The sequence below is a fragment of the Catharus ustulatus genome, chromosome 10 (genome assembly GCF_009819885.2).
Source record: "Catharus ustulatus isolate bCatUst1 chromosome 10, bCatUst1.pri.v2, whole genome shotgun sequence".
Classification (NCBI taxonomy): Eukaryota; Metazoa; Chordata; class Aves; order Passeriformes; family Turdidae; genus Catharus; species Catharus ustulatus.
The window spans coordinates 17,790,756-17,812,371 of NC_046230.1; the positions used below are offsets into that span (position 1 = coordinate 17,790,756).

General features: G+C 57.3%; 3 protein-coding genes across 7 annotated transcripts; 2 read left to right on the forward strand and 1 right to left on the reverse strand.

Moving 5' to 3' along the window:
- Nucleotides 1-433: 433 nt before the first annotated feature.
- ABCF3 (ATP binding cassette subfamily F member 3) lies at nucleotides 434-11,123 on the forward strand. Its single transcript, XM_033069124.1, has 21 exons — nucleotides 434-544; nucleotides 741-888; nucleotides 965-1,044; nucleotides 1,368-1,423; nucleotides 3,116-3,213; nucleotides 3,329-3,451; nucleotides 3,721-3,987; nucleotides 4,195-4,275; nucleotides 4,821-4,880; nucleotides 5,181-5,237; nucleotides 5,449-5,471; nucleotides 6,069-6,124; nucleotides 6,250-6,450; nucleotides 6,605-6,681; nucleotides 6,898-6,942; nucleotides 7,271-7,403; nucleotides 7,998-8,086; nucleotides 8,289-8,380; nucleotides 8,892-9,024; nucleotides 9,379-9,466; nucleotides 10,271-11,123. The coding sequence occupies exons 1-21, from the start codon at nucleotides 472-474 to the stop codon at nucleotides 10,427-10,429; spliced, it is 2,139 nt and encodes a 712-aa protein (XP_032925015.1). The 5' UTR covers nucleotides 434-471; the 3' UTR covers nucleotides 10,430-11,123.
- Nucleotides 11,124-13,481: 2,358 nt separating this feature from the next.
- LOC117000755 (PHD finger protein 13-like) lies at nucleotides 13,482-17,543 on the forward strand. 2 transcript variants are annotated; one of them, XM_033068740.1, is made up of 5 exons: nucleotides 13,482-13,539; nucleotides 15,103-15,195; nucleotides 15,504-16,116; nucleotides 16,431-16,466; nucleotides 16,580-17,543. In XM_033068740.1, exons 3-5 carry the CDS (start codon nucleotides 15,531-15,533, stop codon nucleotides 16,804-16,806), a joined length of 849 nt encoding a protein of 282 aa, XP_032924631.1. In that variant the 5' UTR covers nucleotides 13,482-13,539; nucleotides 15,103-15,195; nucleotides 15,504-15,530; the 3' UTR covers nucleotides 16,807-17,543. The 2 variants fall into 2 exon arrangements, with proteins under 2 accessions (XP_032924631.1, XP_032924633.1); XM_033068742.1 differs by lacking the exon at nucleotides 13,482-13,539 and adding an exon at nucleotides 14,484-14,501.
- A 171-nt stretch (nucleotides 17,544-17,714) lies between these two features.
- Nucleotides 17,715-20,545, reverse strand: LOC117000733. 4 transcript variants are annotated; one of them, XM_033068693.2, is made up of 2 exons: nucleotides 20,469-20,545; nucleotides 17,715-19,572 (listed from the first exon to the last, which is right to left on the reverse strand). In XM_033068693.2, exon 2 carries the CDS (start codon nucleotides 19,546-19,548, stop codon nucleotides 18,424-18,426), a length of 1,125 nt encoding a protein of 374 aa, XP_032924584.1. In that variant the 5' UTR covers nucleotides 19,549-19,572; nucleotides 20,469-20,545; the 3' UTR covers nucleotides 17,715-18,423. The 4 variants fall into 4 exon arrangements, with proteins under 4 accessions (XP_032924584.1, XP_032924582.1, XP_032924583.1 ...); XM_033068691.2 differs by having other exon boundaries at nucleotides 20,399-20,473; XM_033068692.2 differs by lacking the exon at nucleotides 20,469-20,545 and adding an exon at nucleotides 20,360-20,383.
- Between the last annotated feature and the right edge of the window lie 1,071 nt (nucleotides 20,546-21,616).

Here is a 21,616-nt window from a genome sequence, read left to right on the forward strand (position 1 = left end):
GCTGAGGGAACCAGCAACTGCTGAGCAGCTCAGCCCCTGGCTCAGCCCCTCTGCATTCAGTCTGTGAGCAGTTGCAGGGTCCGAGTGGTCATTCCCCATCTGCGGATGAAAAAATTAAAACCAACCCCAACCTGCAGTGTCTTGACTGTGGCTTAAAACCAGAAACTCTGCTTTTAAAAGAGGGAAGAAAAAAATTCCAAGTCCTCCCAAAGCCTTTTTCCCTGGGCGACAGAACAAGCAGGGGCTGAGCGGGTTTTGGGCTCGTCCCGATCGCTGCCGGTGCCGCTGTCTCGGCACGTGGCGAGGGACCCCCACTGCTGGCCCCGTAATGCGCAGGCGCAGTCGGGCCCGGACTACATCTCCCGGCCGCCCCCGCGCCATGGCGGCCTCCCGCCTCCTTCCCGGCAGCGCCCGGCGTCCTTTCCGGCTTCGAGCGGCGGCGGCGGCTCCGCGGGGCGGGCCGGCCCCGCCATGGCGTCCTGCGCCGACATCCTTCGCTCCGAGTTCCCCGACTTGGACGGCGAGCTCTTCGCTTACGTGACGGGTGAGCGGTTCCCACCTGCCAGCTGTGGCTCGGCCTCCCGCGGCGCCGCGTGTCGCGACACCTCCCCGCTGTGGCGACAGGCGGCAGCGCCCGAATCGCGACAGGCGGCCAGGGACGGGTGGGGTAGGGGGACCGGGAGGGTGCCACCTGTCGCGACAGCAGCGGGATGTGCAGCGCCGGCGCCGTGTGTCCGCAGGGATCCTGCACGGCAGCGGGGCGGACTTCGAGTCGGTGGACGAGCTGGAGGAGGCGGTGGGCGAGCTGCTGCGGGAGGTGTCGCAGGACAGCAAGGACGACGGCGCCATCAGGGAGATCTGCCAGCGCCTCTTCAACACCCTGCAGCTGTAAGGGCACCCGGCGAACCCCCGCGCCCCCGTACCCCACTCACGCACCTCACCCTCCTCCTCCTCCTCTCCGCAGGGACGAGGGCCAAGCCCAGCGCTGCAGCCAGGTGCTGCTGGATGCCCCCATCCAGCTCTCCCAGATGACTGACGGATATAGTGAGTGATGCCCGCGGCTCGTGTCCTGCCATCAGGGTGCTGGAGCTCGGAAGGGCTCGGGGCGTTGGGTGTGCTCAGCTGACCTTGGCGAGGGGAGCCTCAGGCGCTCCCTCCCTCACAGGCACACATCTGCTTCTCATTCCGCTGCTGAGCTGTGCACAGCAGTGCCCACGGGGTGAGCTGGGGTGAAGGTGGAGGTGGAGAGATGCCCTATCCTGTCGGGAGAGGTATCAGTCGTTATCTGGGCATGAGGTGTCATTAAGGCAGGGCTTTGTGGAGCCTCCCTGCCTCACATGCTCACCAACCCCGCTGTCTCCTTGCAGGTGATGCCAGCGCAGATCTGCTGCCGGGGCTGTTGCTGAAGAGAGGCCAGACCTCGGTAAGTGAGGGCTGTGCCCTTCCTTGTGGGAGCAGCTGGCACATGGGGCTGCAGGTGCCCTGCCATGCTCCAGTCCAGGTTGCCCTTGGATAGCAGCCGAGGCAGCCCACATCCTAGTTCAGAGTATAGCTCCAGGGGCTACTGCTCCTCCTTGTCAGGCTTTCTGTCATTTGGGAAACTTGACCTTGGTCTGGTGAAGAGGCTCCACACAAGTTAGCAGCTTATTAATCTGACGAGATCTATTTTGCTGTAATTTCTTAGTGAACTCTGACTTTTGAGACAACCTTTGGCTCCTACAGCAAGGCCTTTGATAGAGAAAATAGGATGTCCCTGGGTGACATCTTGCGTATTCAGTGCGGGGTAGAGCCTTGGATAATGGCAGGAGGGGAAAATGTTACAGGTGGGAAGTTAGTGGAGAGCCACTGCAGGGACGTTGTAAGCCCAGCTCTAGAGCCAGCTGTAGATTGTTGTGGTTTGGGAAATAAGATCAAGAGCAGAGAAGTTTGGATGTAGTTCCATTCCATGACCTGAGGAAATCGAACATCTGTATTGATGGAACGTGTAGCTGCTCAGTAACAGCCTGGCTTGCTGTCTCTGTTGGATGTGCCAAAGTCTGAGCTTGGGTGAGATGCAGTTGTACAAAGCAAGGGTGGCAGTAGCTGTACAGCGTGGGCAGTCTTTGCCAGGCTGGTCCCTCACAGAGCTCCTTTTCCATGGATTAATGTGCTGAGGATGAGAACCCTTCACTTGGAGGCTGAGACCTAACACCATTCCCACATGTCTGAACGCGAGTCTTAAGCAAAATCTGGCAGCTCTGGCTGGTTTTGGCACCAGAGTTGTTGTGGCTGGATTCACTTTCCAGCTCTCGTGTCTGCAGCTCAAAAAAGGATCTTCAGCAAAATTGGAGACGATTCAGAGAAAGCCTCGAGAGACCTGTCAAGCCTTGGAGGACATGTCTTACTAGGAGATTCAGAAAGCTGGGTGTAGTTTACAGAGTGACTCTGTAGGTGTGGGTTCACAGCTCTAGTAACAAGACACTCTTCAGTCTGGCATGCAGGTCTGTAACGTGCTCTGGTGCCTGCAGAGTTGCCTAGGAATACCTAGGAGTGTTCTTGGTCAGCCACAAATATTTGACTCTATGCAATGAGCTGGAGTGGGCTGAAAGCCTGGCCAAGACCAGAAGCCAGGTTAAAACACTTGGCGCTTTCTTGCCTTCAGGGTTAATTAAATGCTTTTTGCCTCTGATCCACTGCTCAAGAAGAGTTTGTTGCAAACTGGCTAACGTTTAACGTGTTGGGAAGGGAAACACCTCATGGTGCACTTCAAGGGTGAGCGCAGGGTATACCAGAAGAGGCACTGGGGGTGCCAGGTTGCTGCTGTTGAAGTGACTTGGCTGATCCAGGTCCCTGGAACTACAGAAACTGACTGTACAACAGGGTCAGCCAAAACCTCTGCCTTGCTGAGGCAAAACTTGTGTATGAGCTATTGATTTAGGACTTCATTCCTGAGGTAGCTTCCTGGCCTGATTAGCCTCCTCAAAATATGCTTGAATCTGTTCCAGTTTCCCTGTCCTTCCTCCCTCCCTTTCTTCCAGGCTTGAGAGGTTGATTGATCTTTTTTCTCACAGAGCTGGGCTTTTGGGGGTTTTGTTGAAGATGCTCACTCTTCTTCAAACTCCGTTCTGTGTCCCAGATGGTGAATGCCAAGAAACTGGAGAAGGCGGAAGCCAGGCTGAAAGCCAAGCAGGACAAGAGGCTGGAGCGGGATTCCCTGAAGTCATCCAGCCCTGTGTGAGTATGCAGGGCACTTTGAACATCCCCATCCTGCTCTGCTGAGCATGGCTGGGATCTGGCTGTACCAGAGCTTTCCTGTTGAGCCCCCTCTCTGTGTTCTGCATGTCCGCAGAGTCCTTGAGGAGGCGTCTGCCAGCCAAGCTTCCAGCAAGAAGGAGACTCGCATGGAGTCATCAGGCAAGAACAAGTCGTATGATGTGCACATCGAGAACTTCGATGTGTCCTTCGGTGAGCGGTGAGTGCGCTGGGGACGTGGGACAGACCCTGGCTAGGACTTTGGACCATGGGGGATTGAGACTGGATTAGAGAGCAGTTTGGAAATAACAGAGGATGTGGCAAAGATCAGGAAGCAAGGTGGGCACTGACCCTGTTGGCTTTGGGCAGAAGTCTGTGGTTTTTGCTTGGCTACAGCACAGCCTGAAATGCACCAAGGGCAGGTGGCTGTCGGTTATCCACTCTTCATGGAACAGTCTGACTTGGGACCTGCCTGTTCCCTTGCTTCAGTGTCCTGCTGACAGGAGCAGACCTGAACCTGGCATTCGGACGGCGCTATGGGCTGGTGGGCAGGAACGGGCTGGGGAAGACCACACTGCTGAAGATGATCGCCAGCCAGAGCCTGCGCATCCCCTCACACATCAGCATCCTGCATGTGGAGCAGGAGGTGGCAGGGGATGACACACCAGCGCTGCAGAGTGTGCTGGAGTGTGACACCACTCGTGAGAGCCTGCTGCGGGAGGAGAAGGACCTGACAGCCAAGATCAGTGCTGGCAGGTGAGGTGGTCACCTGGATTTCCAGCCCTTATGAGGCCTCTTGAGCATGAGGTCTCATGCTGAGGTTTCTCCCTTCCAAAAAAAGGCTCTGGCAGGGGTGGGCAGTATCTTGCCCACCTTAGTCTTACCTAGGAAGATCAGCCTCGCCCAGAACTCAAACTCTGACTTGGTGAGTGCCACACACTCCTAACCCTTTTTCTGCCCTAGGGGAGAAGGGACAGAAGGTGCCAGACTATCAGAGATCTACGCTAAGCTGGAGGAGATTGAGGCAGACAAGGCCCCAGCAAGGTGAGACAGCCCTGTGGGCACTGTGTGTTGCAATGGCCAGGGCTGAGCAGTGGTTTGGGGTATGGAAGGGTGGTGTTGCGGCCCTGGGATCCAGCATGCAGGGATAGGGTTTTCCCTGCTGTTCTTCTTGATTCTTCCTTGTCATGCTGCACTGGTTTAGGAATAGTTGAGCTTTTTGCCGAAGCTGGAGGGACTTTTCTTGCCTCAAATGGCTTGTATTGTTGCTGCTGCTACTCTCTGACCTCCCTAGGTTCCTGGTGCCTGGGGAGTGTTTTTGGGATGGTAGTGGTGGTGTGACTCTCTTCCTGGCCAAAGAGATGAAAACTCCTTGCAAATCTCCAGGGACTTCATGTGGATGCTGTGCCCTGCTGGGCTGCATTTTCTAGCCAAGTGCTTCTCTTGTATGTGCAGGGAAGTTTTCCTGCACCAAAATGGCTTTAAAATATGTAGCAGAGTTCCCTTGGTGGTTGTGGGTCTGAGACCTTGGACTGTGCTCTGCAGTTGGATGCTGTAGCTGGATTCCAGTTCTCTCCCCTTTTTCCCAGGGCGTCCGTCATTCTTGCTGGGCTGGGCTTTAATGCAAAGATGCAACAACAGACAACCAAGTAAGTTTCCAAACTCTGAGGCAGTGATGGGGCTGGGGAGATGTTCCACTTGAGCCCCCAGGCATTGCTGTGGTTGTAAGGAAGAGCAAGGGTCTATTCTTGCCCAACCAGTGTAGTTTCCTGCCACCTTCCTGCTGGACCACAGATCTTGTACTGTGCCTGAAATATCTGCAGGGACAAGTTGCCTCTGGATGACAGCAGAGCCAAAACAGCCATGGGGGAGCAGGGATCCTGTAGAGAGGCAAATACAGAGTGGTTCTGTGTTGAACAGTAACTCCTCTCTGCATCTTTTCTCCTCAGAGAGTTTTCTGGAGGCTGGAGAATGAGACTAGCCTTAGCCAGAGCCCTGTTTGCCAGGTTGGTGTCCAGGCCTTCGTGCTCTGGGGTTAAACCTTCTTGTTGTCTGTGCTGCAAGGTGCAGGGGTGCTGCCTGGGGGTCCTTTCAACCTGGGCTCTTGGGGTGGGGGGCTTTGGAGGCACTGCTTTGGAGCTCTGTGCGTCTGATGAAGCACTCTGCACTGACCCTGTGCTCCTTCTGTTTCTGATACCCTTGCCTTGTTTTCCTCAGGCCAGATCTCCTTCTGCTGGATGGTAAGTTGATACTGTGAGTCCCCTTCTGACACTGCTGTGCCTGCCTGTGCCCTTCCTGGGGTTGGGAACATGCCATGGCCATTATCTGCCTGCTCAAAATAGCCCTGTATGATGGGCTGGCCTAGCAGTGCCGTTGGCAGCAGTGGCACAGGGAAATCTGCCTGGGCAGCAGCGCTCACTGTGCTCAGCAGAGCCTTGCCCTGTGCTCCAACCAAGTGTTCTGCATGTCATCCTGCCCTGAGTTTTGTTCCCTCTCCCTTGCCAGTCCCTGCAATGCACCCTGGCTGCCACTCTGTGCTGGGGAAGTCCCTTCACTGCCAAGCATGCCAAGGTTGGGTAGGGAGTCTGGGTGAGATGGTGAGGCACCAGAGTCTGGGTATCGATGTGGAGTGGGGGGAGCATCCCTGCCTGATTCCAGACCCCATGCACACACCGCATCACACCCTACACATGAATCCCCTGAAGTGGGTGGAGAAGGTCTCCAGGCAGGCTCTTTCCTCCCCAGTGCAGATCACTAGGCTTTCGTAGTGATGGGAAAAAATATAATGCAGCCATCCCCATCCCTCCTGACCTCAGTGTTTTTTCCCCTTCCCTCAGAACCAACGAACATGCTGGATGTGAGGGCAATTTTGTGGCTGGAGAGCTACCTACAGGTAGGGGGTTGGCAGAAGGCCTTGATACAAAGAAAAAGTGATGTCCTTCCCTCCCTGGGTGGTGGGACCAACCCCTGTGCTCTGGCTTGATGGTGCTCAGGCCTCCCTCTTGCTGTCTCCTCCAGACCTGGCAGTCTACCATCCTCGTGGTCTCCCACGACAGGAACTTCCTGAACGCGGTGGCCACAGACATCATCCACCTGCACTCGCAGCGGCTGGACATGTACCGTGGGGACTTCGAGAACTTCATCAAGACCAAGGAGGAGCGCCTGAAGAACCAGCAGCGAGAGTATGAAGCCCAGCAGCAGTACCGTGAGCACATCCAGGTACTGGGAGAAGCCAGTGGAGCTGGGGCATTCTTCTCCCAGCCTCATCCCTTTCTCTCTGCCTTAGTGGTTGTATTGCTGTGGGTTTGGCAGTGGAGTCAGGTGGCTGGTGCTGGAGTGGACTTGGGGCTCTCTGATCTTTTCTCTCTCGTAGGTTTTCATTGACCGCTTTCGCTACAACGCCAACCGGGCATCCCAAGTCCAGAGCAAGATCAAGCTGTTGGAGAAGCTGTGAGTACCTGTCCTGCTCCTCTCTGGAGGTGGGAAAGGGGCAGTGCTCGTGGGAAAAAATGGAGGTTCCTGGCAGATACAGTTGTGGTTTTGAGTGCCTGTCTCTGGTCCAGAGGCTTTGATTAGGATGAGGTATCATGGAGCTAAAGACTCTTCTGGTGTGGGGGCAGACCCACAGTGCAGAGCACTTTGGTTATATGGCTCCTCTTCTTACAGGCCAGTGCTGAAACCCGTGGACAAGGAATCTGAGGTGATCATCAGGTAAGTGTCCCCTGAGCCATGGTTTGGAGGGCACCTGGCTCCATTTCTGACATGAGCTTCTCCAGGGTCCTGTCCCAGCTGGGACAACCACCCCTTTGTGTGGGCCAGTTTTACTCTGACAGGGAGACCAGACGGGTCCCCTCGTTCAGGCTGGGTTCCCTCTTGGGGCCAAGGCTGCAGGTCTTTGTTGTCTTCTCTTGACCGTCCTTCCCTGAGGCCCTGCATGGTAGCGAGCCCTCCTTGTCACCTGGGGGCTTACAGAGGTTTCTCCGGGCAGTTGGCAGTCTCTGAAGTTCCTGGCCATCTCTCACCTCTTCTGCCTTCTCAGGTTCCCAGATGGCTTTGAGAAGTTCTCCCCCCCAATCCTGCAGCTGGATGAAGTAGACTTCTATTATGAGCCAAGTCACTACATCTTTCATTCCCTTTCTGTCTCTGCTGACCTGGAATCCCGCATCTGTGTGGTATGTGGGATTGCAGAATAATGGAAGCTGTGAGGGACCTTGGGAGGACCCTGCTCAAAACAGGGATAGCTTTGATTATAGGTCAGGTTGCTCAGGTCCTTGTCTAGTTGAATTCTGGATGTTTCCAGGGAGGACTATTTCTTCCATTCTGCTGGGTCCCATCACAGCATTTGATCATTCTCATTTTGAGGAACACTGGAACATTTTTCCTAGTACCATTTAGAGTTTGTGATTTCATCCTTTCACTGGATACCTCTGAGAACAGACTGGATCCATATACAGCTCCTGTTAGATGACAGCAGCATGTAGTGGGGGCCCTGCTACATTGCATGGGGTAGCAGACACTGTGCTTGCAGATGAGGCTGGGACTGGGTAAGCCTTAGGCTTGAGGGCTGGGGAGGGAACATCTGGCACTGCTGCCAGTGCTGCTTGTCAGTGATAGAAATGCAGCTTCCTGGTAGCTGAAGTCACCATTTATGCTCTGTCCTGCTCCCCCTCATCATCTGCAAGAACTGAAATTCCCTGAACACTGCACTCCTCTCCGAAGTGCCTTCATGGATTTCACATTCTCCAATGCTGCTGCTGCTTCTCTAGGTTGGGGAAAACGGAGCTGGCAAGTCAACCATGCTAAAGATCTTAATGGGGGAGCTGGCACCAGTCAGAGGGATCAGACATGCTCACAGGTACCTGGTTGGAAGGGCTGGGGGACTGGGAGGACTGGTGCAGCTGGGGGGCTCCTGGGCTGTGCTTTGGAGCAGTGGCTGCTTGAGGACTGGGATGGGTTCAGCACATCCACACATGCATGCCCCCTTATGGCATTGCAGCTATGAATGCTGTGGTTGTAGCATCTGGTACCAGCTCCCAATCCCTCTTCTCATTCTGCAGAAACCTAAAGATTGGTTATTTCAGCCAGCACCATGTGGATCAACTAGACTTGAATATCAGTGCTGTAGAGTTACTGGCAAGAAAGTTCCCAGGTGAGTTTTTGTTGATCCCAGAGGTCTCCTTTGCTGTGCATGGAGGAACATTGATTTGTCCATGGTCCTGGGCAGAAGGCTTTGTCCCATCAGTGCTTAAGGATCACTGCCAGCCCTGGGATAACTCCCCTTGTCCAGCCAAGTTCAGGTCATCAGCCAGGAGAAGCAGAGGTAGCTGGTAGTCTGCAGATTTCAGACTGCTGCCAAGTTTTGGGGGCAGATGAGCTGCTTTCCTGCTCATAGGATGAGCACTGGATCCCCCCTTTCCCATTTGCCAAAACCTCTGATTCCCTTCTCCATTACTTGACACAGTGACAGAAGTAGCATCACTGTCCTGCATCCCCTGTCCTGATTGTGTCAGTCAGGTTTTCCCTTCAAAGCCCTGCATGAGAGGGAATTACCTGGAAGTGCTGCTGAACTCCCATTTGCTGGTCTGGCAGAGGCTGCCCAGCTGTGGCCCTGTGTCACACCAGGTGTGCCATAGCTGTGTTGTGACATGATGGTCCTGCAGGGAAGACGGAGGAGGAGTACCGGCATCAGCTGGGGAGGTACGGCGTGTCCGGAGAGCTGGCTGTGCGTCCTGTGGCCAGCCTGTCCGGAGGTCAGAAGAGTCGTGTGGCCTTTGCCCAGATGACTATGTCCTGGTAATGTTCACCCAAATGCTGCTAATTTTTGTATGGCTTCATCCCTGGAGCTTGCTTCACTGAGAGGAAGGCAGGCATCCAGAGACTTTCTGTTACCCCACAGAAGCCTTGTCCTCGGGGGTTTTTATGGAGAGGGAGGTGTCACCTTGGGGAGACTGTGTGGAAGGAGGCAGGAGGTTCTCTCCCACTGCTTTGGGCTCACAGGGATGAGAGGTGTACCTAGGACTGGGCAGCACCAATCCTGGGGCCAGGCACATGTCCCTGGCTGTGGCTCTAACAGCTAAAGCAGTAGTCAGGGTGCAGACCCAGCTTGAGCCTGTTTCAATGCATCCTCAGAGCTGTCTTCTCTTCCAGTCCAAACTTCTACATCCTGGATGAGCCAACGAATCACCTGGACATGGAGACCATTGAGGCACTGGCAAAGGCACTGAATAAGTTCCGGGTAAGGTTCTCCCAGTAACATCTCTTGTTTTCTAATACTTCCTGAAGCCTCCAGCTTAAGTTACTTGAGCTACTACTTACCAGAGGTAGATGGTGAAATACCAGCAGTGATTTCAAGTCTAGGACAGAATTTGGGAAGTGAGTCACATTTCTGCCTTAGCCATCCATCCTGGTGGTTTGTTTACTTGATGGCTTTGGCTAGGAGTGGCTGAGAGGGGCAATAACAGCCCAGAGGGCACCTTATCCCATTCTCATTTATGTTCTGACTTCTCACGTGCTGTGTGCAGCTCCCAGCCCTGCCTTGGGGCCACTCAGGCCTTCCTTAGGCACGTTTTATGCCTGACCTCCAAAGACTCGGCCTCCAGATACCACTGTGATCAACCTGGATCCCACTGGTTGTTGCTGAGCTTGGAGCAGTTTTCCTGTGACAGAAAAGCTTAGCTGAGGCTGCTCAGGGCCCTAGCCAGACACAATTTCACTGTTACTGACTTCATGTGGATTCTCCATCCTTGAAGTTGTTGGAGACCTGGAGAGCCAGTAACAAGCCTTGCACTTGACTTCTGAGTGTGGGGACTAAATATGTTACTACTACACATGACTCCTCCATGAGCGATCTGCCCTGAAGGGAGGAAAGACTGGGATGAGCTCCCTGCCAGTAAAATAGTGTTCAGTTTTCCCTGGAGTGGATGGAATCCTGAAGTGCTGGGCACAGATTAGACAGAGACACAAGATCTCCATGCCACCAATTCTGGGCCCTGGGTTGTGCTCCACTAAGTTCCCAATTTTCCCTCTTGTGTACTGACAGGGTGGTATAATCCTGGTGTCCCATGATGAACGCTTCATCCGCCTGGTGTGCCACGAGCTGTGGGTGTGTGAGAACGCCACGGTGACGCGCATCGAGGGTGGCTTTGACCAGTACAGAGACATCCTGAAGGAGCAGTTCCGGAAGGAGGGTTTCCTATAAGGGAGGTGGGAGCCGGACTGTGCCAGGGGCTGGAGGGCAAAGCTCAGCCACCTCGGCTTCCATCCCAGTTGTGCCTGGCAGAGCGCCGAGGACGCTGCTGCCCACATGGACTGTCAGTCATGCCATCAAACTGCCACCTGAACTGCTCTCCCCTCCTGGGGCCGGGTGGAAGGACAGCGCGGGAGCAGGAGCCTGCTGTGCGTGGCCAGGGGCACGCCAGGGGCTCTGTCACTGGCTGGGGCTGTGCCTGGAGCTGCTGCTGTGCTGAGAGGAGGGAAGGCAGAGCATCCTGACCCTCGGTTTAACTCTGTGCTGTGCAGGGCAGAAGAGCTGTTCTCCATGTCTCTTCGCTTCACCCTCTGCCTTTTTCTTTCTTTGTATTTTTGTTTAACTGCCTGAGCACTAGTCTGGCTCCATCACATGCCACTGTCCTCCCTGCTGCCTTGGAGGGAAACAGAGGCATTTGCTGCTAAAAGTGACCCCCACCTCTTCCCCAGCCCCCCAGTGCTGGGGCTTGCTTACGTCTGTAGTGCCGAGGGAGCCAGCGCCCAGTTCTCCTGGGCACGGTCCCTGCTCCTCTCCCTGTGCTGCTGCCTGCCTTGCCTTTGAACCAGCCCTGGGGTGGGCTGCCCAGCATCCCTCCCTGCCCACCCACACAGAGGTTGTGGTGTAAATAAACCCAGGATGCAGTGGGTGCAGTGCTCTCCTTTAGGGGCCATGGGGCTTGATTTTGGAGGGGGGGGATGTGCCTTCCAGATGATTCTCTCTGAATTAAATGGCAGCTCTGTGGTGCAGGTGAGGCTGGGACCTCCTTGGAGCGTGCCAGTGTCCCACTGGGCAGTGGAAGGCCACAGGCCACCTTTGGGGGCATGGAGCTGGTGTGAGGCTGAGGTTGGATATCAGCTCTGGAGGGTACTGGATCCAGTAGTGGTTTTGGGAGGAAATGACTGAGGGTGGGCAGGAGGAAAGGGGCAGAACTTTAAATTATATCGAGCAGGGAATAGGGATGTATTGCTGGGTGTCAGAGAAACCAGGAAACACCAACACCTTCAAAAGCAACCGGGTAATATCCGTAAATTGTCTCAAAAGAATTATTAGGCAGGGCTCTGTAGGAGAGTGTTGGTGGCATTCATCCTTCCCAACAGAGCTCCTCCCAAGTGGCAAAAAGGCCCCCAGCTGAAGTGTCTCCACACCAAAGCATGCAGCATGGGTAACAAGCAGGAGGAGTTGGAAACCATGGTTCAATTAAAAAACTACTACATAATTGCTATCAAAGAAACAGATGCGTCACACAAGTGGAACACTGCTATGGAGGGCTCTAAGATTTCAGAAGAGAGGAGGGGAAGGAGAGGCAGGGGGGTTGGACTCTCCTAAGGAAAGGACAGATAGTGAAAAGCTGCCTCTGGGCAATAGCTGTGAACAGGTTGAAAGCCTGTGGGTAAAAATCAAGGACAGGATCAGCAAAGCCTGTGTTTGGTGTCTACTGCAGGCAGCCTGGTCGGGGGGGTCTGCTTCAGATATGCTGGCAAACTCAGTGTACCTTCGAGTCCTGCATCCAAGCTGTTTATGAATATTTGAAGAGCATTGACGTTAAAATTGAGGTCTGCAGAACCCCACTAGTGACCAGTCACCAGTCTGATGTCACCCCATTCACTATAACCCAACACCTGAGCCCATTGCTCACCCATTCTGTGACGTATTTATCCATCCATGTGCTGGACATTCTGTCCAGAAGAATCCTGGGAGAGACAGAATTGAAAGCTGTACTAAACTCCAAATTTTGTATCAAGGCTTTCCTAGATCAACTACTTCAGTTACCTTGTCCTTAACGGAAATTAAGTTTCTCAAAAAAAACATTCCCCTCATGAACTTGTGCCGACTGTGACTGGTGCCTGTATGGTCCTTCAGGTATTTTTCTATAATTCTCAGAATAATCTCCTCTGTAATTTTACCAGGCACTGAAATGTGACTGACGGGCCTATAGAGCCCAGGATCATCCCTCTTGCCCTTTCAGAAAACTGGGAAAATGTTTGCCAATTTCTAGTCAAATAGGATCTCTCCAGATTCTCATGGCAGTTCAAAAATCATTGGGAGAGGTCTCGTGATGACATCCACCAGCTCTTTTGAGTACTCTTAGATGAATTCCATAAGGCCCCATACACCATCCCTATAAAGGGATTCAGCTGGAACAGCACATCCTGCACAAGTTTGAGATTGAGTTTATCGTTCTCACAGCCATGGTCCTCCAGCTCAGGGACCCCTAGAGCCCATCACTGGTGTTGAAAGCTGAAGTGAGGAAGGCATTAAACATCTTTGCCTTGTCTATGTACCTTGCTTGTGGGGTGCTCATCCTCATCCAGTAATGAGAAAATGTGAATTCTGGGGTGGCTTTTGCTTGTTGACATATTTTTAAAAAGAGCGAGTGACTTTTTACACAGGCGGATAGGGATGAGAGAAGGGGGGGTGGCTTTAAAGTGAAAGAGCGGACACTTACATTGGATATTCGGATGCAATTCTTCCCTGAATGTGTGGAGAGGCAGTGGCCCGGGTTGGCCGGAGCAGCTGTGGATGCCCCAGCCCCGGAGTTGTTCCAGGCCAGGTCGGACGGAGCAGCCCGGCGGGGTGGGTGCCGCCCCGCCTCCGTCGCGCGGGGACCGTTCGGACGCGGTGTTCCCCCCGAGCCCCAACATTCCATGAGCCGCGACCCCGCGCGGGCGGTGGGCGGTGCCTCGGCGTTGCCGTTGGCGGCGGCGGCGGGTCCGGGCGAGTCCAGCCCGGCTGCGCTCCCGTGTTCGGTACCGGGAGGGGCAGACGCTCACCGGCACCCCCCCGCACCGGGACGGTCCTGCTGAGGCCCCGCCCCCGCCTTCCCCGCCACCAGGTGGTCCCGCCCCTGCGGCCGGGGCGGCGCTCGAGCCTCGCTCCCACCGGCGGCGGGCACCGCACCGCACCGCACCGGGACTGCTACCGGCACCGGGACTGCTACCGGCACCGCCACCGGCACCGGCATGAGCGCCGGCGGGCAGCCGGCGGAGCCCTGCCCCCGCGGCGGGCCGTGCTCGGCGGGGAGCAGCCCCGTGCCCAGCCCCGCGTCCCCGGCGCCCGAGGAGGTGAGCGGGGCGGTGGGGAGCGGGTCGTGGTGGGGGGCGGCTGCGGGCTGGGCACCGGCGGTGCGGGGCCGGTGCGGGGGTGCGGGGGTGCCCTCGGGAGCGGGGGGGGTCGTCTGTGTGTGTGCGCGGAAGGGGTGGGCTCGTGTGGCTGTGTGTGTGCGGGGGGGGTCCCCCCTGTGTGTGTGCGGGGGGGTGGGTCCCTTCTTGTGTGTGTGTGTGCTGGGGGGGTCCCCTCTGTGCGTGTGTGAAAGGGGGAGGGGGTCCCCTGTGTGTCTGTGTGTCCGGGCGGCTCCTCTCTCTGTGGCTGTGTGTGTACGGGGGGGTTCACTCTGTGTGTGTGTGTGTAGGGAGGGGGGTGCCCTCTGTGTGGCTCTGTGTGTGTACGGGGGGGGTCCTTCGGTGTGGCTGTACGGGGGGGTCCCCTCTGCGTGGCCATGTGTGTGTGCGGGGGGGGTTTGGGTCCCTCCGTGTGTGTCTGTGTGCGCTGGGGGGGGCCGTGTGTGGCGGAGGGCCTCGCGAGGGAGCGCTCTGTGCCGCGGGGTGGTTGTGCCGGAGGGGGAAGCTCGGTTGGGAGGGCTGGGGGGGGCTCGGTGTGTGTGAGTGTCTGTATGTGCGGGGGGGGCGGCTCCGTGTGTGCCCGCGGGGCCGTGCGTGGGAGAGGAGCCCTCGGGGGGCGGCTGTGGGCACGGGCGGGGGATGCTGCCCCGGGGGGGCGGCGGCGGCTCTTGGGGTCCCCGTGAAGGGGCCCGGGGTGGCCGGGTGGGCTGGGGGCTGCGGGGGTGCCGGGGTACGCGTGTGTGTGAAGGGGAGCGGGGGTGCTGCGCGCCGGCCGGGGGGAGCGGGGGGTCCCGTGCCGGCGCGGTTGCCGCGGGCGCGGGGGTGTCGGTTTGGGGGGCGGGGTCCCCCCGGGCCGGTCGGCCGGGGCAGGACCGGCAGCGCGGCGCCATCTTGGGAGCCATCAGGTGCCCGGCGCGGGGACGGGCGGCGGGGGGGGGCCGTGCCCGACACCCCCTCCCATCCCCGGCCGCCGCCGCGGGGGGAGCGCTGCGGCCCGGCCCCGGCTCACCCCGATCGGCCGCGGGGTGCGCGGTTGTCCCGGGGGCGCCGGTGCTGCCGGCGGCGCCCGGCCCTCCCACCGCTCCCCCCGCGGGACCGAGCCCCGAGCGCGCCGGGCGCTGCCCCGGGAGCGTCCCTCATCCCGGAGTCACCGCTCGTGCGCGGACATCCCGGCACCGGGCCCCCGAGCCTCTGATTCAGGCTCCGCCGGCGGCTGCCCGGCTCTGGGTGTCCCGGCATGTCGTCACGGTGTCGTCGCGTGTGTCCGGCCCTCCCTCCCCCCCCGCCCAGCCCCGCCGCCACCCCGCCCGCGGTCTGGGTTTAAAGGGAAGGGCTGCCTTTGCCTCGGCAGATGAAGAGTTACGGGAAGGATGGATATTTGGGTGACCTCGATATTCTGTGCTTGTAAAACTGCCGGGTGGTCCAGGGCTGCTGCCAGTGCTGGCTGTGATACCAGCTTGGTTGGGATATCCCGGGAGTTTAATCCACTCGTGGTGTTCGTTGCAGCCGCTTCAGAAACGGCGGAGAACTGTGGAGGATTTCAACCAGTTCTGCACCTTCGTTCTGGCCTATGCAGGCTACATCCCGTACCCTGAAGAGGTAAGCAGGCTTGCACAGTGTTCCTCTACAAAGACACTGGTTCTCCTGGTCTCCCTGCCATGTGCAGACTCACCTCCTAATCTTAGAGTCATGGATTGGTTTGGGTTGGAAGGGACCTTAGAGGTCATCTAGTTTCAACTCCCCTACCATGGGCAGGGGTGCCACCCACTAGACCAGGTTGCTCAGGGCCCCTCCAGTCTGACCTTGAAGTTTGGGTAGACACTGCTGGAGAGTCGTTCTCTCCTTACCCCAAATATCTGTGCTCTGGTTTCCCATGCTAATCCTTTATCTTCCCCTCTTGCCACTAGTATGTGCCCTGGACCCATGGAGGCAGCATGAGCCCCCAGAACAGCACGGGGAGCACTCAGGACAGCGACAGCTCAACCTCATCTCTCTCCTCTGATGGCCACATCCCAATGGACAACAGGAAGAACAGGAATGCTGTGGCCAGGGGGGCTGTGGGCAGTGGCCTGCTAATGAACAGCCCTGCCTTTTCCACCGCCTTCTACAATGTCCGGCCCCAGCAAATCAAACGGAAGAAACCACCGGCAAAGAAACGCATTTTGGAGCAGGAGGTGAAGAAGAGGGTGCCGCTGAGTGCTTGGAAGGACTTTGGGGCAGAGCAGGATGGGGTGAAACAGCTGGCTGCACTGGCAGGACAGCTGTCTCCTGTGAAAGAGGAGCTATTGGAGCCTTCCCTCAACCCATCTGGAGACCCCCAGCCCCACTCCCTCCTGGAGGAGCCGATGACGGAGGAGAAGGACTTGATGTACGGAGCACAGGGAACTGAGAAGCCAGCAGATGATCCTCAGCTTAAGGAGCATGACTCCTTCTCTGGAGAGAGGAAAAGCCCTAGTCCCTGTAATACCTTGGACCAAAGCACAGGGGAAGATACAAGCAGAGACACCTCCCAGCTCAGTGGTAAGTGTCTGGGGGACTGCAGAGGGCCCTGTGTTGCTGCAGCCAGTGCCACACATTGTCCCTCCCTCAGCTGGAGCCACCCTTGCTGGCCACAGGGAGGGTCTGTTGATAGCCCAAGCTGCTCCCAGCAAGAGGAGTACTTTTGGGACCTGGGGAACTGAAGAGCAGAGGGCAGGGAGCTCATTTGTCCTTTGGTAGCTCTGTTCTGCAAAGCAAGTGGTACAGACCTGAAACAAGTCTGAAGTGGGGTGTAGGCCTGCCTTACTCATCTGATTTTGGTTTTTTTTTCTCTCTTTTTTTCCCCGCTTTTGCAGTCGAATTTGCAGAAGTTCCCAACACCAAAGCAGAAGGTGAGTGGGGGTCTGTCCCATATAACACCAGTAGAACTGGCTGGTCTGGCCACAACCAGACCTGCAGCTGGTAAGGTGGTGTCTGACCCGTGTCTTTCTCTCTCCCTGAGCAGACGATGATGCCTGGGATCTGATCACCTGCTTCTGCATGAAGCCCTTTGCAGGGAGGCCCATGATTGAATGTAACGAATGCGCTACCTGGATCCACCTCTCTTGTGCCAAGATCCGCAAATCCAACGTGCCTGACATTTTCATCTGCCAGCGGTGCCGGGATGCCAAGCAGGAGATTCGCCGCTCGAACCGAGCTCGGACAGTGCCCCGCAAACGCCTCGTTGACTGATGCTCCTGCAGAGCAGGAAGGCTGGGGGCCCCTTTTTAACCTGAAGACTTAGACAATCAATGCACTGGCAGGGGAGGGGCTGGGACACAGGGCCAGACTGTCCCCCTCACACCTCTGGCCCCTGAAAGCTGCCCTGCTGTCCTCCCCGAGGATCATACCGGCTGTAGAGCTCTGCTATCCCAGAAGTGTGTGGGGGATAGGAGGATGGTCCAGATGTTCATCCCTGTGGGTGGTGTGTTAGTGTTTGTGATCTCCTGGGGCCCCACATGCACTAACTGTTGGATCCCATCTCCTCCTCACAGCCCCTCCAAAGAGCCCTGCCCATGTGCCTTCTGCACTTTCCCTGGGGGATGCAGGCCCCGCTCCTGTCCTGGTGACACTCAGCTCAGCCCCCACCTGCCAGTCCCCATGACTATAATTCTTAACTGGGTTCTTTCCTACTTGCACATCTGGTTACTGTGGGACCACAGCTGGGGGCAGGGTGTGGGACAGCCCCCTGTCACACAGCAGCCCCCAGGCTCGTCCCTGTGCCTCTCTCCTCCTGTGGAAAGCCTGGGCCCCAAAAGTGCTTTATGTTTTTATAGTTAATTTGTATTATAGTTAATTTGTATTATAGTTAATTTGTATTATAGTTACTTTGTATTATAGTTAATTTGTATTATAGCGAATTCTGGTCCTTGCCCTGTGGAGTGTGACTGGAGTCTTATGTATATAATAAATACTTTTGCCATAACAGTGGTGGCTTTGGCATAGGTCAGTGACCTTGGTTCTCATGTCCCTCGGGGACCCAAGTGCTCCCCTGTTTCCCTTCTGCTGGGGCAGGGAGGGGACCTGGTGTAGGGACATCTCTCAGCCCAGCTACTCCCCCAGGTAAATCCCAAACTGCAAAAACAACAGGAAACAAGCAGACCAGTGCATCTATATTTAATTTGGCAATGACCACCTCCCCACGCTGCTGCAGTTTACAGGGATGCTCCATGGGTGGGTCCTCAGGAGGTGCATGGCCTGGGGGACAACCTCTTCAGCGGGAATCACGTTCCAGAGCCTGCAGGTATCTCACAGGGAATGTCATGGGTTATTCTGCAGAAGTAGTGGGTCCGATGGCTCAGGGAGGAAGAGTGTCCATGTGCCCTTCCTCTGATGCTTAAGGCACATCATTGTTTGGCTCACAAGTTTTGCTCTTGGGCTCTGATAAACCTTCCTTGTCTCTGTCTCCACTCTGGAGTGCAGTTAGAAATTAGTCCCGACAGCAACTGAATGACAAAGGTTCCAGTTTTGTCCACAAAATAAGCCTCTAATTCCAGTACAGAAATATCACAGGCTTCATTTGCAGATCCAGAGCTGTGCCAGCTTCCATCAAGCATGCTGTTGGGACAGATGGGGGATGCAGCGAGGGTGACAAGACAGGAAGGCTCTGGGGGCTGAGTGCTGACCTGACTGGGGCAGCAAGAAGGCACTGTTTGTAGGTACCCTAACCAAGCTGGGTCCTGCTGGTACAACTTTTCAACTGTGAACAGTTCAAGAACAGCAACTAACCTGTATAACTTCTGAATGTAACTTCTATGCTTGGGGAACAAAGCTGGAGTAAGTATCCAGTCGAGGTAGGCAGGCAGTGGTCTATTCCTCGTTGGCGTAGACAGAGCTGCCTGCCTTCTGCTCCAGGTGGGGAATCACTGCCTCCGTGTAAAACTTCTCCAGCTTGGGCACTGTCTTCCCCCAAAACTCCCCGTCAAACTCCACAGGGACCACAGCTGTCTCCTTGTTGGTGTGCACCACAAAGTCAGCCCGCTGGAGGCCAGTGGTTCCCAGCTGGCACTGGACCTGGGTAAAGTAGGGATGATTCTTCTTCAGGGCGTAGGAATCGCCATTCACCTCCAGGCAGAAGTCCTTGTCCTTGCAGGCCTCGCGCACCGTCCTGTTCCTGTGCTTGTAGGGACACTTCACCTCCAGCAGCCCCAGATCCTTCCCTGTGGCAGGATCCTTGATGATCCCATCCGGGCTGGCAGCAAGCCACTGCTTCTCTGGGTGAATGAAAAGGCCACAGTCCTCCACTTGCACTGGCCTGCCCCCCTTCTGTGATTTCTGCTTGTAGGCCTCCACAGCCGCCTTCTCATTGCGGATTCCCCAGGACATGGCTGGGGTCTGCACCTTGGAGCCAGAGCCCACCACCTCTTTTAGGTAGGACTTGGGCACCTCGTCTGTCTTGCTGTTGGCGAACTTGCTGTTGGCAATTTTGGGGGCCACGGAGGCAGTGATGCGGTTCTCCCGCAACTCGTACCACTTGGGGTTTTCCCGCTGGCCCCGGGTCTCCTTCTCCACCCTCGGGATGTCCTGGCTCTTTACAGGGGGCAGGAACCGCTCACAGGACTTGCTCAGGTCAGCCCCAGGCTGCTTCTTCTGTGAGCCCAGGTCAGTTCTGGCAGGACCAGCGGCTCCCTTGGCATCAGGCACCTTCTGGGTTGTAGAACTCTTGGTGGGTGCTCTGCTCTTGTCCCCAGCATCTCCTCGGGCTCCGTGGGATGTTGTGGATCTTGGCTGGGCTGAGTCTGCCTTTGTCCCCCGACCGTGTGAGGGGGTGGTAGCCTTGGCAGCCGAAGTGCCTCGGGACTGGCTCCCTGCTGCAGTGGTCCTGGCCCGGGTGCCTGAAGTGGAAGGCGGGGGCGCGGCGGGGGCAGTTTTGGAGGCGGTTGTGGCCGGTCGGGGGGATGATGTTGCAGCAGACTCCTTCCTTGGTCTTCCCATTGCTACAAGTCAGAGGATCTTACACTGTGGACATGGAATAAAGTTTAATGCTGATCTTCACAACACTTATTTCCCTTTTCTTGGCCCTCCTGCGCCCGCTCCAGGGCACGCTGTGTCCCTGCCAGAACTGCTACTCCCACACCTTCCCCGGGCTCACGCGTCACGGCGATGGCGGCTGGCCCCGCCCGGGCCACGCCGAGGACAGGGGGGGCACAGCGGCTCCCGGAGCCGCCGCGGCCCCCCGAGCCCCTCCGCCGGGACGCGCCAGAGCTGCCCGCAGGAGCCACTTCTGCCCCGGGTCCGGGCGCGTTCCCCGCGGGCCCATCCGCTCGGCTCGGGGAGGAGGGAACCCCCGGCACCACCCCGCGATCCCACGCGCGCTCCGGTGCGGAGCCGCCCCGCCCGGTGCCGCCGCTCTCACCGCTCCGCCGCCGCCGCCGCTCCCGCAGCGCGTCCCGCCTCCCGCACGTGCCGCAGGGCGGAGGGAGCGGCGGGCGGAGGGGCGGGCGGCGCTGGGCGCAGCCCCGGCCGAGCCCCCGCTCCCCGCTAGAGGGAAGCAGCCGCTCGGCCATTGCCGCCGCGGGATCTGCCCGGGCATGCCCGCCCCGCATCCCCCCGCCTCTCCCAGCATCACGCCGCCCCCGGGACCCCCGAACATTTTACGCCGGGCTGGGAACAAACCCCGCCGAGCTGGGAACAAACCCCGCAGCCCCGCCCGTGTGCAGGGCTCCGAGCCCCATCCGAGCTCCCATCCCCACCCGTGGGCAGGGGGCTGAACCTCTCGAGCTCCACCGTGAAGGGACAGGCTGACCTGACGGGACCCCGCCGAGCCCCGATGGTCCAAGCTGACCTGAACCTCCACGTCCCACCGGGAGCAGACGCTGGGGAGAAGCGCAGGAAGCTGGAGCAGCGATACCCACCCTCCGTGGGCTGCGGGACCCGCACGCTGCGCTGCGGTGCTGCCGTGTGAGGAGGGTCCCGGCGCGGGGATGGCTCAGCACCTCCGGCACAGCCCCACCTCCGAGCCTCGCAGGGGCGGCACCAGCACCGCAGTTTCGGGTTCCTCAAATCCAGGCACTTTCGTTTCGCCCAGAGATCCCGGCGGGGAGGCGGCTGCGAGATCCCCCACGGGCCCGCCCCAGGGCTGGGAGCCCCTGCGATTTTCACCTGCCGAAAGGAAATCCTGCACCCACCCGTCCGTGGCCTGGGCCTTTGTCAGAGCCAGTCCCACAGGGGCTTCCAGCCCCTCCATCTACCTCTCCCAGCATCCTGGGAAGATTTCAGTTGGGCAGACTGAAGTGCTGGCAACATTCCCAGCCCCTGTCCCCAAGGGTCCCAGATGTCTCTACCAGCCATCTCTAACTCTGCTGATGTGTTGTTTCATTTTCTCCCTCTATAACTCCCTACAGCTGGGCAGACTAATATTACACGGGTTAAATCAAAGTGTGCCTGATTTTGGCCAGAAACACCACTGGCACCTTCATCCTCCGTGGCTACCCATCCTCAGGATTTGGTTTATTAAGGAGCAGCAAAACAGGACGCCCCTGCCCCTCTCCCTACAGTCAAGCCCTCTGCCTGTGCAACCTTCAACGAGGTCTGAGGTGCTGCAGCTGCATTGAGGACAGTTGTTGCCAGCCTGGGTTTTGGGTTATTTCCCAAAATAACTAAACTCACACTAAATTCACAGTGCTTGTCTGTGACTCAGGACCTGAGCATCTGTGAAACCTCTGTGATCTGTGCCCCACCCAGCAAGCCCTGTCAATGGGCGGTAATTCAGCTCTAGGAATAGGTGATTTGCGGGTAAATACTCAGATCCTGATTGATCCTTGGGTTGTGCTGCAGCTGCTGGTGAGGTGTTACTGGGGTGTGAAGATGCTGAATGGAGCCATCGGGCTGAGCTGGGCCTCCATTTGCAGAGTTTAACACGTCTTAGCTCAGCACTCTGCTGAAAAGCAGTGCCGAGCTCTCCAGGTCTATTTGTGTCCATGACCAACTGCTGTAGGGAAGCTGTGACAGTGCAGAGCAGGGACACAAACACCTGATGCCTGATGCTGCTGGGAGTAGATTG

Coding starts and splice junctions, on each gene's coding strand:
- LOC117000733 (XM_033068693.2), bottom strand. CDS start 19,548: ATGGGAAGACCAAGGAAGGAGTCTGCTGCAACATCATCCCCCCGACCG.
- ABCF3 (XM_033069124.1), top strand. CDS start 472: ATGGCGTCCTGCGCCGACATCCTTCGCTCCGAGTTCCCCGACTTGGAC. Junction 6,943..7,270: donor GAATCTGAGGTGATCATCAG/GTAAGTGTCCCC, acceptor CTGCCTTCTCAG/GTTCCCAGATGGCTTTGAGA. Junction 7,404..7,997: donor TGGAATCCCGCATCTGTGTG/GTATGTGGGATT, acceptor CTGCTTCTCTAG/GTTGGGGAAAACGGAGCTGG.
- LOC117000755 (XM_033068740.1), top strand. CDS start 15,531: ATGAGCCCCCAGAACAGCACGGGGAGCACTCAGGACAGCGACAGCTCA. Junction 16,117..16,430: donor AGACACCTCCCAGCTCAGTG/GTAAGTGTCTGG, acceptor CCGCTTTTGCAG/TCGAATTTGCAGAAGTTCCC. Junction 16,467..16,579: donor TCCCAACACCAAAGCAGAAG/GTGAGTGGGGGT, acceptor CTCCCTGAGCAG/ACGATGATGCCTGGGATCTG.